Source organism: Pteropus vampyrus, unplaced genomic scaffold (genome assembly GCF_000151845.1).
Source record: "Pteropus vampyrus isolate Shadow unplaced genomic scaffold, Pvam_2.0 Scaffold254, whole genome shotgun sequence".
Classification (NCBI taxonomy): Eukaryota; Metazoa; Chordata; class Mammalia; order Chiroptera; family Pteropodidae; genus Pteropus; species Pteropus vampyrus.
This window is the reverse complement of record NW_011889035.1, coordinates 57,520-72,670: the sequence shown is the minus strand read 5'-3', so window position 1 is coordinate 72,670 and position 15,151 is coordinate 57,520. Positions and strand designations below refer to the sequence as shown.

The 15,151-nt window shown below is 41.2% G+C and overlaps 1 protein-coding gene across 2 annotated transcripts in view; it reads right to left on the bottom strand.

The window, feature by feature from the left end:
* MAML2 (mastermind like transcriptional coactivator 2) overlaps positions 1-12,330 on the bottom strand; it is a 333,389-nt gene extending 321,059 nt beyond the window's left edge. For both annotated transcript variants that reach the window (XM_011374723.2, XM_023520259.1), the window contains exon 1: positions 10,479-12,330. In XM_011374723.2, coding sequence (XP_011373025.1) covers positions 10,479-10,991 — 513 coding nt within the window. In that variant the 5' untranslated portion in view covers positions 10,992-12,330. The remainder of the gene's footprint in view (positions 1-10,478) is intronic.
* Between the last annotated feature and the right edge of the window lie 2,821 nt (positions 12,331-15,151).

Sequence of the window (15,151 nt, the reverse complement as noted above, 5' to 3'; positions counted from 1 at the left end):
CTAGCTATCCTAAGATGGCCTCACTCTCATGTTGCAGTTGGTGCTGGTTAGAGGCAGGGGCACCTTGGTTCTCTGCCTGTGGATGTTCATCCTTCAGTTGGCTAAACCAACTTCTTTACATGATGGCATCGGTGTTCTAAGAGGGCCTCTTTTTATTTTTAAGCCACTTTATTGAGATATGGTTATATAAAAAGCTGTATATATTTAACATACACAATTCTGTAAGTTTGGAGATGAGTATACACCTGTGAAACCATCACCACCATCAAGACCATAAACATCTATCATTTCCCGAATTTTTCTCCTGCTATTATTATCATTATTTGTGGTAGGAACACTTACCACATGATTTATCCTCTTAAGAAATTTTAAGCCCAAGAGAGCTTCTTAAAGCCCATCCTCAGAAGCAGCACAAAGTCATTTCTGTCATATACTCTTGGATAAAACGAGGCGATTTAAGATTCGAAGAGGGAAATAGCATCCACTTTTTGCTGGGAGAAGTGGTGAAGTCACATTACAAAGGGGAATTTGAAATGGAAGGAAACATCGTGATCATTTAAAAAACAATCTACCATAGGCTCTAAGCTCCATGCTTTTTCTACTGGCAAAACTTTAATAAAAATTCCCAATTACCCCTAACTGTTCTTTTTATAGTTTTATAAAAACTCCTTAATAAAAGGACCACATTTTATAACCTGGAGTAGATGTCAGAAAACTTGAGTTCTAGACCTATCTCTACTGCAATGGGATCTTGGAGTATTTTCTTTCCAATGGGCTTTTTCATATATGAAGAGAGGGTTCGGTCCGTTTTCTTTCTAAGAGTTCATGCAACTCTACAAACTGATAGAAGAGTGTCTTATTTTTAGACCAATATGAATTAGCTTCCTGGGGGATGGGCAGGATGGAGATGAAAAAAAAGGCTAGAAACAAGATGGTTTTTATTTTGCAACATACTCCTTTTCATTGCCATGGGTACAGAATTTGGGAAGCAGTGAATGAGCAAAGGACATTTCTTCTCATGGATAGTTGAGCTCTCCCATGATCTGGGTGCTGCTCTGACCATTTTCATGTATTATATGCTAAGCCGGCAATAGTCCTCCAGCATTACACCAAGGAATAGAGTACAAGTCTTTGCTCTCGGGGCTTCTAGACCTGGTTAGACAAAACAATTCCCATGCAACACACACTCAAACCAGCTAAACAGACAGTAGAGGTAAAAAGGCTCCTGAGCCGGTCTCTTCCTTAGGGAAATGCATAGCTGGAAGCTCTCTCAGAAAGATATTGTTGCCTAGTCTATGGAAGATCAGGTTCCCAAGGAGAAAACTAATGTTTAATTTAGCACAAAGACAGCTCAGAATCTCTCTCCGGGGGACTGAGCCTGCAAACAGATCCACATGCAAAGAATCTAAGCGAGAAAAGGAAGCTCTCTTTGGTGCAATGGCTACAGGACTTGGGCGCAAACTTTACTGAACTAAAACCTCTGCCAGTTGTTTCTGTCAGGAGGACCGCTGCTCTTTCCTGTTTACTCTTATGTCTGTACTTTGCACTTTTTCAACACTTCTGTGAAACAATCAAATGAGTTAATACCACTAGCACATACCTTTTGCTGTCTAAAATTACATGATGAAGTGTGGCAATCAAATATGCAAGCCTTAGCCAGTTTAGCAAGTATCGGTCCACTTAAGTGAACAACAAATACAAAAAACTTAGTTTCTCAAGCTTCTTAGCCAGAGAATATTTTTATTTTTACATTATTTAGACTCCAGAGACCTCCAGAAATGAGCAGTGCACACTTAAGTATGGCAATCGTCATTCCAAAGACACAGTACAGTACATATTGTATTCAATTAAGCCACTTTTTTTTGCACCCTGGTTACCATGACTCTAAGAGATTATACTGTGTATCCAACAAACTCCTGGTAAGTTATTAGCAGCTGCAGCAAACTTTTGCCTTAAATAAATTTTCTGAAAACAAAACAAAACCTGCAGACATGTAACTTTCCATGTAACTTTCTATTCAAACCGGTCAGAACTACCTGAAGAGAACTTTTGTTGTACAATGAGAAATTTAAGGTGTTGGCTTCATGTGGGTAAGAGTTATTAGTGTGCTGGAAAAGATCCACAAATATAACTCAGCTACACTTCTGACAAAAGAGAATTTTTAAAACGACAACGTTAATGATTCCATATTAACATATGAACCTGACACGATGACTCAGGGAGCAGGAACACCGTAAAAACAATATAAAACAAAACAAACCCAACATGAGTTTGATTCTACATTTCCTAAGAATATTATCCTTCCAGAGGTGGAGGGGAATGTGCATTTCAATTATGGGGAATAAACAAACTAATAAATAAAATAATTTTGACTACTTTCTTTGCCCTGAATTAGAGCCAATAAATCTATCCTCACCCAAACATCCAAACATCATGCACCCAACAAGACTATTCTTACTCTAATCCTGTTACTTCTTCATAGAAACATTGTGCTTTTAATTAAGAATTACCATCACTAAAAATTGCTTTGAAGTCTTGGCAAATTTTCCTCCTGTTTCTTATGGGAAGTCACACTTTAGAGGTACTGAGCAAAGCCGAGATTCCAAGCTAAGAACCAACCACATCAAGGCATAAAATTTTCAACATGCTCCAGGTCAGTGTTGAGAAGAGGGCAAACTCCCGATGCCTGTTCATTCACAGCCACAGTGAGTTAGTTAACTGATTCTTTAGCAACTTGAGCCAGAAATCCGGCTTTCAAGAGCATAAATTTAAATCTCCATAGCAGGGAACTTCTAACTCTTTGTGACTCTGTAACCAGATTCACTTAAGAATTATTCATCACTCTGAATTAATAATTTAGTTAAATGGTAAATTTGGGCTATTCAGTTCTAATGATTCCAAACTTTCAATAGTTTAAATTTCCCAATTTACCCACAAAGCCCACATGCCACACTTGCTGGGCAACTGAATGGAAACCCAGCCTCTATTGTAGAAGAAGTAAAAAGTCAAATAAATACCCCAGTAAAGTTCTCGATTAGGAGTCCTAGAATCTCAGGAATTGAGGAAATATTAATTGATCCTGTTCTCAAGGAGGACACAATTTAAACCCATTCCAGGAAAATGCAAATCTATCCCAGATGACATCTCCATATTAAACTATTTAGGGAAACTGGGTAATATGATATCCCTCACTAACCATTTTAAGTAAATATTAAAGAGAGGAGCCATGTCCTTTTACAAAATGTCCCTGACACATTTCTGGAGAGAGAATCCAGGGCTGAGAAAACTATGAATCTGACTCGAACATGTCACTTCTCACATTAATAACAACAGCAGCTAAAATTTATTGAGCTTCTACTAGGTGGCAGGTACTTACATCATTTACTCAACAATCCTAAGTAGTCAGTTCTTTGCAAAGGTGTTCCATTTCATAGGTGAGGAAACTGAGGCAGGAGAGGTTAATTACCTTACCCAAGAAGACACAGCTATTAAGTGGAAGAGCTGTGATTTCAAACCAGGTAGTCTCGCCCCTGACCCCAGGCTCTTAACTGCTATGTTGCCTTGCTTCCTTAAACAGCCAACTTGAACACTTCTACTTCTAGCCCCACCCATATTCCCTTTAGACTATAAATACTAAGAGGGCAAAGGCTATATCAAATTGACCATCTGAATACATTAATTCCCATGGGACAGACTAGCTGTTCAATGATCCTTTATTGAACTAATGGACAATTTCTCCAAACCATAAAAAGCACCCACATCCACAAATCTTGACATGAAATTTCAGAATCTTTGCTAAAACCATTAAGACCCATAGAGAGCACAGTGCATATAAATTCTGTTACCTGCCCATTTTCATAGCCATTCGTTTGGCAATAGGGCCTGACTCTCTAGCCTTTTTTATGCCTTGTGGAGCATATATGAACTTCTCTCTTTATCCCCTTTATAAGGAAATGAAGCAACTCTTATCCTTCCACATTTGTTTCTTAGATATGTGTAGGAAAGTGATGAAGCTGGCAGCCATAGGTAGATAGCCCCCTAGCTATGGTCAGCATCCTAGCATCATGCCTTGAATCCAGGAGGGAAAGCACTGTTGGCTTTTCTCCTCTGCCATCTTTCCAAAGGGTACCTTTCCTGTACCCTGTGAACATGGACCGAGTAGGGGAAACTGGTATCCTACTAAACCTTAAGGCAAGTAAAAGATCTGTAACACATCTATTAAAAAGCAAGTGAGCAAGAAAATAAGTAAATCTCAAAGATCTTCCAGAATCATAGTTTCTCATAAATTTCTGCTCACAATGTTTTTTAATGAAAACACCTTTTCCAAGTTAGTAAACAAGCAAACTCATTTGTTGAGAAGATCAGTTTACATATCAAGAGAATACACTTTTACCCACAGGGCAATTCTTTTTTGCCCTGGAAGGCGCAGTGAACCTGAGAAGAGAGGTGTAGTTGGTTCTGCTTCTTTTAGTTTCTCTTTTGAGTCTAGCTAGTATGCTTTTAAAACTATCTCCTTTTGATGCCAAAGGCCATGTCATGCTGTATATAACTCACTGTGAACGGGAGAAGTGTGTAAATAGCAAGGCATTAAGCAGCTCAAGGGACTTGAAGATAGGTAATACAGAACACTTAGGCAATGCGCTATGAGAAGAGCCTGCTGGAGGGGAAATGTAATACTTGTCTTCAAGTATATGAAGGATTGTTATTGCTTCATAGATGCTGACTCCTCTGAGCCATCCTTGCCCTACCATTTTCCAGACTTTTGATTTTACTCTTGCTAGAGAGCCCCAGACTCTCCAGGAAGTGGATCCGCCTCACCTGTTCCCAACCACAATGTCAGTCAGGCTTCACTCTTTGTCCCCAAACACCTAACATTCATGCCCATCCACACTTAGCTACCCCATTCCACATTTCCATATTCTCTCCCTTTTCCCAGACTGCTGGTGAACCACATTTTCCATAAAGCTCTCCCTGGCCTGGATTTGAATCTCTCTCCTACCGACCACTAACAACAGTCCTCACGTTTTGAGCACTATGGTCAGGCACTATGCTGACTGTTTATGCTAAAGAATATCAGCTTTATTTTACAGATGAAAATACTGACACCCGAAAAAGAACATAATTATTTCCCCAAGCTCATATAGTTAGCAGGTGCAAAGTAGGGATCTGAAATCTGAACACAGGCTGAACTATAAAATTTATGCATTAAATTCTTTCATTTACTACATCTCTAAACCTCAAGTTCCTTATTTGTAAAATGGGGCAAATGTTGCTAACAAGCCTGTTTTTTTTTGTTTTTTGTTTTTTGTTTTTTTTTGTAAGGCATTACATAAGTAATAAAAGCGCCTTGTACATTCTAGAGCTCAGTAAATATTCCTCTCTTCCTCTGATTTTCTGTCAGTTTTGGTCCATTCTACCTAGTTAGTACTTTTGCTGTTACTTTATTGATGTGGTCTTGATTTGCCTGCTAGACTGTAAGTAAGCAGGGACTACGTCTTTAGCTGTTTTTCTGTCTATTCTTCCACAGAGCCTGTTACAGTGTGAGGGAAATTAGCATGAAAATGCAGAAGAAAGAATTTAGAACTGTTTTCATTAAACAGGACCTTGCCTGTGATCATATATAAGGGACTGGATTAAAGAGCAAGGAAATACTAGAATTCGTTCAGAATGGTTTAGCTGCCATGCATAGCAGAAATAGATAATATATATTTTTTCGAATTTCCTTTTAGACTTTTTAAGATTAAATAGCAGTGCGAAACACACATATATTTATAAAAACAAAAACAGCTCATCATAGCCACACTTTTAGTCATATTTAATTGTTATGTCTAAGAACATTTGAAAACCCATGCTTGTCTTGGTACTTGCATAGGGAAGCCATACAATATGAAACTTTAATATACCTGAAACTTATTGAATTTCGTTAACCAGGGTCACCATAAAAAAACAAACAAACAAACAAAAAAAAAAATTTAAGGCTTAAAAAAATTTTATGAACATCACCTAGCAATGACATTATTTCAAAGAAAGCAGATGATGTCTGTATATAAACATTGACCTAAACAAGCAAGACATCTTGGTTGACATAATAACATCACTTTGCTGTCAAAGCAAACTTTCTGTCAATTTTTGATAAAGGATTTCTCTCTCCACTTGAACTTTTTTGCCTTTGTGAGACCTTATACTTGTATTTACTTGAAAGAAGTGGTAGGAAGGTCCTGGATAAATAAGAACTCTCTCCTTATTACTTTGTTCTGGAAAAGAGAACAAAAATAGGACAGTTCTTAAGGAGATGATGGCTGCATATATAAATAATGTAAACACTCGTATCACCGTCCTGGGAGGACATTCATCACATAGACAGCTACAGACACCCAGATCTAGGCGATAAAGTATTTTTGTTTTCAGCCTCTTATACAGCTTTCCAATTTTGAATTGTCAATTGGAAACTTGATTATTATCAGTTAAAAATAACCAGGAGACTCTGGCAGTGATTTAACTTGTTTGACTTTCTTAAGCTAACAATTAACATTTTAGACTATTGTTGACAAAATATTTAACTTTCCCATGCCATTTGTGCAAACGACTTTTCTAATATTCCTTAGACACTCTGGTGGACACACCTTTCCAAAGCTGCTCAGGGCCACGCAGGGGGCTGCAAAGGACTTGCTTTCGAAGACCCTAAACACTTTCACAGCATTGCCCATGTTAACCAGAATTTTTGGGGACCTTCAGGAATACTTAAGCACTGACATCTCAGTCTTATCTTAACAGCACTGAATTTGAAATACTAATCCCTCTATTTACAATAAAAGCTATTTCACCATTTAAAACAGACAACTGCAAGCTTAAGTACAATTTTAATCCCTGGAAAAACTGGTATTATAATTCATTGTTTAGTAGTTTATTATTAGTAATACTACTAGTAATGCCTTGCATTTCTGCAGTGCTTTATTTTTCCAAAGCCTGTTCGGAAACACATTCATTTGCTTCTCTCAACAAGCTAGGGCAGCGTTATTGTTCTCTCTGTTTTACACATGACTGCTAAGTAACTTGTCCTAGGTCGCCCAGCTGGTAGTGATCAAGCAGGCACAGAACGGAGGATGCAGACTCCTTGTCTGATCTGCTTTCTTTCCTCCACACTACATTAGAGAAAAGATAATCTCTAAAGCCAAAGATGACTTGGAACCACTTATCTATCCATCCTAGCAACACAGTCTTTGCAACAGAAAAAGAGCTTGTCTCAGGCAAAAGGGAAAGATTAATAATGCACCACGGAAGCTCTAAACTGTACTGTTCCATGGACCAGCAATTATTCAGTTTCACAGTTCATTCAGAGATTCAAACATACTTCACCAGGAAATGATTTAGTGCCTAAAGGCTGCTCCAAGTGGTTAGAAATGCGGATCTGCTCAAAGCTCTACAATCTGGGCCCTCTGAAAGGCCCTATTCCTGCAGTTCATGCAGCCATGGGGCTTCCCCTGAGCCTGTACTTGAGCTAAATGAAGAAACTGGCTGAGTAAGGGCTGCAGAATTAGTCTCTCAATGTGGACAGAATTAGAACTGGCTTGGAGGTTATTCTTGCATTGTTCTTGAATCTTCGGCTATTGAAAAAAGCTCAGACAGTACATATTTCTTGCAGTATAACATCCCTCAAAGTTAACACTATCCCATGGAACAGAAGTTCTCCTTTCACCCTCATTCAGCTATTACCGACGACATACAAGGCATTGCATTAGCAGGTATGCAGAACACAGAGCTTTCATCTGAGAACACAGTGTATATTTGATTTTAGATGATCAATATTCTCTGCCTTTCTCCAAAGGACGTTTATGGCCACTTACGGCATACGAATGAACTATTATAGTGATACATTCAACACACCCGGACAGAAATAAATCTGGTTATGGACACAGTAGCAACACAATTAGGAAGGAATTCTGACACTCATTTCTGCGTAAAGGTTCCTTTAAATTAATAGTGTTTCAGAAAATAAAAAGAGCCTGAGTGAAGTGAGACCTGCAGATCTAATGCGCTTGGTGAATCACTCCCAAATGCCCAGGCCTCCCTTCAGACACAATGTTATCAGGTTAATACAGTACGTGCATCACCATCTCTGAGTACCATGCTCAGTAACAAAGTACCAAATTTAGAAGCTAAAATGAAGAAGGGAATTTCCAAAAACCCAAAGCGGGGTGGTGGGTCACCCCTTGCAATGCCACACATTTTCAATGAAAAGCAACCATTAGGAATGAACTGCTCTTTCCAAGGCGTTAAACTCACACTGCCCTGCTCATCATCACTGCAGTCAGAGAGGGCGATGCTCTAAGGGACTGTTTTAGGTGATGGTTGGTGGTTAGGAGAAAACATATTCCGTCTTTGAATAGGAGTGGTACGGCAGCCACCTTTGACTTCTGCAGCAGTAAGCAAGCCTTCAGTCGGGAAAGGCCAGACACTGTTCTCTCACATCCTCACAGCATGGATATTGCTAATCGTAAAGTTATAATAATCACTGAAGTTGGTTTCATTTCAGGTCCCAAAACCCCCAAGTAAAAGAGGGCAGCCTCATCTTACTTCCAAGTTGGATAAGAGCAAAGAGCAAAAGAACAAGGCCATGAGCAGACATGCCACTTTCCTTGCAGAGCCTGGGATATGAAGACCACATCCAGTCTTGGCACCCAGTACAGAGATCAGTCTTCTCTACTAAGAAGGGCTGGGTGCCTCGGTCCCTGTGTCATCCCCAGAAACACTTACCAGGAGACCATGAAGCCACACAAAGCCGTATTATTGGGAGACTTGCAGACAGATTATAAATTTACTGGGGACAATCAAGGCATTTAGACACTTTTGGCTGCAGATGCCAATGACACACACATGCATACAAACCTCATTCTTCTCTCCATTCGAGTGATTCTTTGCCCCCCGCCCTACCTCAGCATCTCTCCTTCATAAAACAAACTCCCATTGCTCTCCTAACGAATTCCAGGGAGAGGCGAGAATAGAGCAGGTGGTACGGAAAGGAAATTAGGCTTTGAAGCTCTAACAGAACCCCACAAGCTAATTGTATTCAAGGATAAAACAGCAAACACTGGGCAGTTTAACTGTTAGCAGTTATTTTTCATCTGGAGTTAGCGCCAGGAAGTTGCAGTTCTAGGCATCCCAAGCAAAATGTGTGTGGGGGAGAGGGGAAGAGCACCCTCCTAGCCCCCAGAGTTTCTGGAAACTTCATCACCACAGACCCAGGCCAGGAATAAGGGGGATCCTTATGGGCTTGTCTGCAGGGTGTCCTCTGCTAGAGCATCTTTTCAAACTCCTTTGGAGAAGTTCAACACAGTGTCCTCCTTCCTTTGAGCTTTTTGAGTACTTTTCGGCTTGCCTGGCCATTTCCTGTTGCTGACTTTCATTTGGGCTGACTTAGGCAAACTGGAGCTGTGCTATGAGAGGACACAGGATCTCAGGAGCCCTACAGAACTCCGAAATGGAGGAAGCTTGCAGGGCTGCGGGGCTCCACCTTCTACCCAGAGGCCGCTGGCCCAGCAGCTTTGGGGGAAGCGGGCACACGGCAGGCAGTCACCTGACCAGGACTGGCGTCAAGAACCAATGATTCAGGGGATACTCCCTCTGGGCTTGGGTGTGTCTGTGCCTCTGAGGAAGAACTTCCAGTCAGAAATTTGATCAGAACTTTCAGGTTTGAGGTCCTGTCACCAGAAGTGGCTGAAGACAAGGTACTTCCTAGGGTGAAAGCATGGAAATAGCCCCTTTGTGCCTGCCTACTTTAATAAACGCTGTAATTTGGCACTACCTACCTGTAGTGCCTATGAAGAGAAGCTAGATGGGAGAGGGGACTGGAGTCTATAGGAAATCAGGGAGTAGACCTCTTAAAAATATTCCCTCATTGTCTTTGGGATATCTCCCTCCAAATATTGTTTTTTACTGAGAGAACACTCAGGGAATTTCTATGTTGGAAATCAGCACTTGGGTTCTCTTAACCCAAGGGGAAAGGGCCACTTCAAAGGGGGGTGGAGGGGAATGGAACAAGAAGGAAAATGCTTTCATAAAGGTCAGTTGGACTGATAAATATTTTCAGCTGAAGAATGGCTTGTTGGGCCTAATTAGAGCTGGCTAGTCAAAGCAGGAGTATCCTTGAGACCTGGCCTTGCTCAGTGGCTCAGATCTTGCCAGATTGAAGCTACCTCTTCTACAAGCTGTGGACCTCAGAGAACCTCTGGAAAACTCAGGCTTCTTACCACTTAAGGAATACCTTACAAGTAGAGGAAAACCCATGAATGAGTACGAGCAGAACTTGATGAGTAAGAGTATAAACCACACATACGGCACACCCAATGGCCTTTGAAGTAGTCAGGTGACATCTTGGCCCTTTTAACTGCTGTCCACTCCACATCAGGCCAAGGTAAGCTCTACCTTCATAGAAGGCCACACGAACACAGCCAGAATCATGAGAAAACCAGGTGCCTTACCGCAATCAGGGCTGAGTGCCTCTGGTCCCCTGGGGCTGAAGCTGGTGGCTGCTGCTCCCCATCGATCCCACCACCGCCACCATTATTGCTACTGTTTAGCAGATGCTGCTGATGGTGATGGTGATAGTCTGGTGGGGGCGGTGGGGCTGTTGTCGCTGCTGCTTGGGAGGCTGTAGGAGGGGCAGCAGGGGGTGGTGGAGGGGCTGTAGTGGTGGCAGCAGTGGCTGTGGCCTTGGTGTGTTTGCCAGTCTTCCTTGCCCCCTGGCCATGCTGTACAAGGCTCAGGAGCTGCAAGGTGCTCTCTCTTTCCCGGTCTGAGCTCTCAGCCCTACCCCGTTCATAGCGTCCTTCGCAGCTCAGGTGATGCTGGCGGCAGACGGCGATCCGAGCCCGGAGGCGCTCCACGATAGCACTGTGCACTCTTGGGGTGACAGAGCCCCCTCCAAGGAGCCCCGCCCCAGGGGCCGCCCCTAGTCCTCCTGTGGGGGCCTGCGGGGGCGCTGTGTCCCCCATCTTAGTGGACACAATGATTGCTGCCTCTGGGATGGTGAGGTGGAAGGAGGCTACTGCTGGCTATTGCAAGCAAATCTGTTTTTGACGATGTGGGTTCAGTGTTCAGGGCCACATGAATGGAGATCTTCAGAGGTTGTGGGGAGCAGTGGAGGTATGGGGGAGGGGCGTTAGTAAAAAGAGGATGAGGAGCAAGAACAGAAACCAATCACAGAGGATAAGTTGGAAAAAAGCGGTGATCAACTTACTCTAATTGCGTTTGACAGCTCTGGAGAAGTTGTACAGAGTTGGTGGGGTTTTCCACCCCCTCACCCCGACCCCCCACCAAACTGACAAGAGCCACTAGGTACTTTGTCAACACGTGATCTAGGGGGTAGAGCAAGAATTCAGGGATTGTCAAGCCAGAGACAGAAACAGACAGCAAAGGGAATTGAGAGAGGTATTAATAGAGAACTGGACTCCCCCCTCACCTAGTTGTTTCGGAAATTTCTTTATGGGGATGTTTCTGAAGAGAAACACATTTCTACCATGGTCTATGTAACCCGCAGCCTTTACTTTTCCTCAGGTTAAAAAAGAAAGTGCTGTTTCAGAAGGTTTTGAAGTCAATGTTCAAAATGTACAAAAATCAAGAGAGCCCGTCTTTTGCCTTTTAATTTCTCCTCCCTTTCCCTTCGCTCCGGTGTTTTCTCCTCTTTGGAAGACTGTAGGATGTTGTCTTTTCCCAAAAGAGGGAGACAGCTTTTCAATTGTTAACAATGTCAGTAACTGGACTTTTGTATCATGCTTTTTTCTTCAGCTAATCCAATCAGCGGTAAAAATCCTCATTCCCTCTAAGGTTTCCTAGCCTTAAATGAAAGCAGTCTGAAGTCGCTAGCCACTGAGAGAGATCTTTCAACACATTTTTTTTTTCTTTCCCGCTTAGGTTCCTATCCCTCACCCCCGGCTCTATTCTAATACAGTATCGAGAGACAAACTCTTCCGAGAGTAATTTACAAACGATGGTCAAACTTACAAACTTCCAGCAAATTGCACCGAGTCATGTCCAGCCACTTTTCTGTCCACTTTTGTACATTCCATCCGGGCCAGTGGATCTGAGGGTCTGGACTCGCAATAAGCAATGTGGTTCTATCTCTTGTATTGCTCCGCTTTATAGATGGAAAAAAAAAAAAGTAGCTTGTATTTTCCTTTCTCTTTCCCGTCTGTTAGCCGCTTTGCTGACACTGGCTCCACTGCCCGGAGTCACGGCGATACACAGGCTTTCATTGTGCTCGGATAGGAGAGGGAGAGAAAGAGAGTGAGTGAGACAGAGAGGGAGAAAGAGAGAGCCAGCAAGCTGCAGATGGGGGGGCGGAGGGGGGCGGAGGGGGCGGGCGGGAGAGCGTATCCGAGGCTCCCTGGTGGAAGGCTGGTGCCACTGCACGAGTGAGTAATTGCAGCCAGGCACCGAGGAAAAGGGGAACGCAGAGGGCCTCCCAGTGGCTGAAGAGGTAAATCCCGAAGCCTGCGCGTCTCACGGCGCTTGCCTAGCTCAGTCTCGGCCTAGGCTGAGTGGGGAAGGTTGGGGAAATTCCCCAACCTCTACACAGCTACTACATCAGCTGTAAATGTTTAAGAAATCCCCGGCCAGGGAATGTATTTTCCCTTTCAGATCTATATTACACCCCCGAGGATATCATTTTCATTTTTCAATATGTTGTAAATGACACCACTGAGCACCCTAGCGAAAGCTGGGTGAGCACTGAGGAAATGTTCATTAGCAGACTGTATGAGTGTGTGCATGTTGGGGGTGGGGAGGAGTGGAAAGGAAATCACATTCAGAGCTCCTAAAGGGCCAGGAGGTGTCTTGTCTACCTTCCTGCCTGTTTGTGTCTCTCCACCTGGGTCATCACAAGCGAATTGGCAGGGATAAACAAAATATTTTATTATGAAATTACCAATACTAGTTTGAAGAGAAAAAAAGGTTTTTCTTTCAAAATACAAGATTGCCTATGACAATGTAAGATCTGAGGTCTCCATGGCCACCGGGTTTACATATGTAATGAGGAAAATCAAGTAGCAGCTAAATTTCAAGAAGTCTAATAACACAAAGAAAATCTCTTAAGACTATTGTCCTCTCATCTTCAGATGATCCTACTTTTAAGATCTCAAACTGTGTATTGGATTCTGCTTGTCATTATCAATTATGGAGAAAAAATTAAGGTGAGCGCAGTACTGGGATAGTCAGTACCATAAATACTACGTATTGTCCTAACTTGGAAGTCACTGGATATGAGGTCTCAAGCAATGGGACATGTTCATTTAAACCAACTCTAGTATCTCAGTAAGGTGGTCTTGCTTCGAACTGAGCTATGAATACAAATGAGTGGGTAAAGTCAGTGCAGACATTTTAAGCCTGGATTTATAGACAATTTAGTTCCCAACACATTGGGAGTTAAATTAGTCCAGTTTACTTTCACAAATCCTGGAATGTTAGTTTGTAAATGGGGACTAGTACACTCTGATGGAATATAACTTTTTATTTTCCAATGGTACATACTTTTATCTGTCCTTTCCCAGGCTAAGTTCCTCACCACTCACGTGGAAAATGGTAGAATATATGTCTTTGTTAGAAATGCAAATTCGAAAGAACTCAGGAGGTGTCATTAAAAAGTGAAGGAGTTTTGATTTTATAAATTTGATTTTTAAAAAGTTGTATTCATTAGACATTATCTTTTCTATTACTATGGGTATTTTATATTCAGCAATCACACTTGATAAGAGGAAAATCTGTAATATCTACATTTAAAACTTACTTGTTCACTCTACAGTCCTGCAGTAGCATGGGTTTTGATTAATAACAGAGTCCTTGGTCAAATCTGCCATCCCTAAATGTCAACTTTGATTTCTATGCTAGACAGGGACACCTTCAAAACTTGTTATCATACTATATTCCAGTGTTACAGGAAACTTCTTTAGAGTCTTTTGCACAAATCTACAGTTCATGGCCATTTAATTTCAAGCTGACATAATTATCTTCCACATCTTCATTTTCCATTCACATCTGTATTTATTTACAATCACTGTTTCAGGCATAGCTCTTAGCATATATGTCCCTTAATACACAAACAATCCTGAGAAATAAGTATTGTTAACCTTATTTATAAATAAGAAAACTGAGGCTCATTGAAATTAAACTACTTGTTCCAGTACATGCAACTAGGAAGTAAAGATCAGGACTCAAACTCAAGACTGATTTCAAACCTATTCTTCCTTAACTACTGGGCTTGATGCCTCAACATCAAGTGTGAAGAGTCACAGGGAAGCCAAACTACCCCAAAAATAGCTCCAGGGCTGCAATTACACCTCAATCAACATACTGGAATCTAAGCGAGTCCTATAATTCCTCAAAAAGAGAGTAGTGAATAAAACTACTCATCTGAATATGAGAGTAGACAAGTGAGAAAATACGGTCAATTATATCCAACTGCCAATAAAATAAATATTTCCTTTTTCCTTGTTTTTCTCTTCTTATAGTACTGGTCCTTCTCTTATAACCCTAAAGCTTCTGTACAGCCTAACGGATTCTTTCAAGCATTACTTCCCTTTTACTTGTCTGTATCTGTCTTCCTTATCATCTCTACTATCCACAGCTACTTAATACTAAAGTTTCTATAGTAATTCCTAGATCTAAAAAGTTCAGACATGTGAGATTTATAAGTTTACAAATATTTTTTAGTTTTATATCGAATCAATGATATTGATTCATATGTAATTGACGATGATGATAATAAACTACTACAGTATGTCACAATACCTGTAAAAAATAATTCTATTTTTTCAACATTTCTGTTTTCTTATAGACTACTTACTTTTGGCTCCCCAGATCCATGCTAATGCTCATTTCCTAACAGCCTGTCTCCTTGCCATTCTTTTGGGGTTATCACATATCTAAAAGTCTCTTGTATTCTCCAAAGAGCCACTGAAGAAGCTTGCTCAGTTACAATGACCTGAGATATTAGCCAAAAAGGATGCACTCCTCACACAAAACATCAAAATCAGTAATTTTACAGCTTTGTGAACTTTTTCTTCCTGTTTTGTTTACAATAATAATGGGAATAACTTCACAAAATACAGAAAATATTAAGTAATCTCAATGTAAGGACTAAGTAAAATGTAGCTTTTTC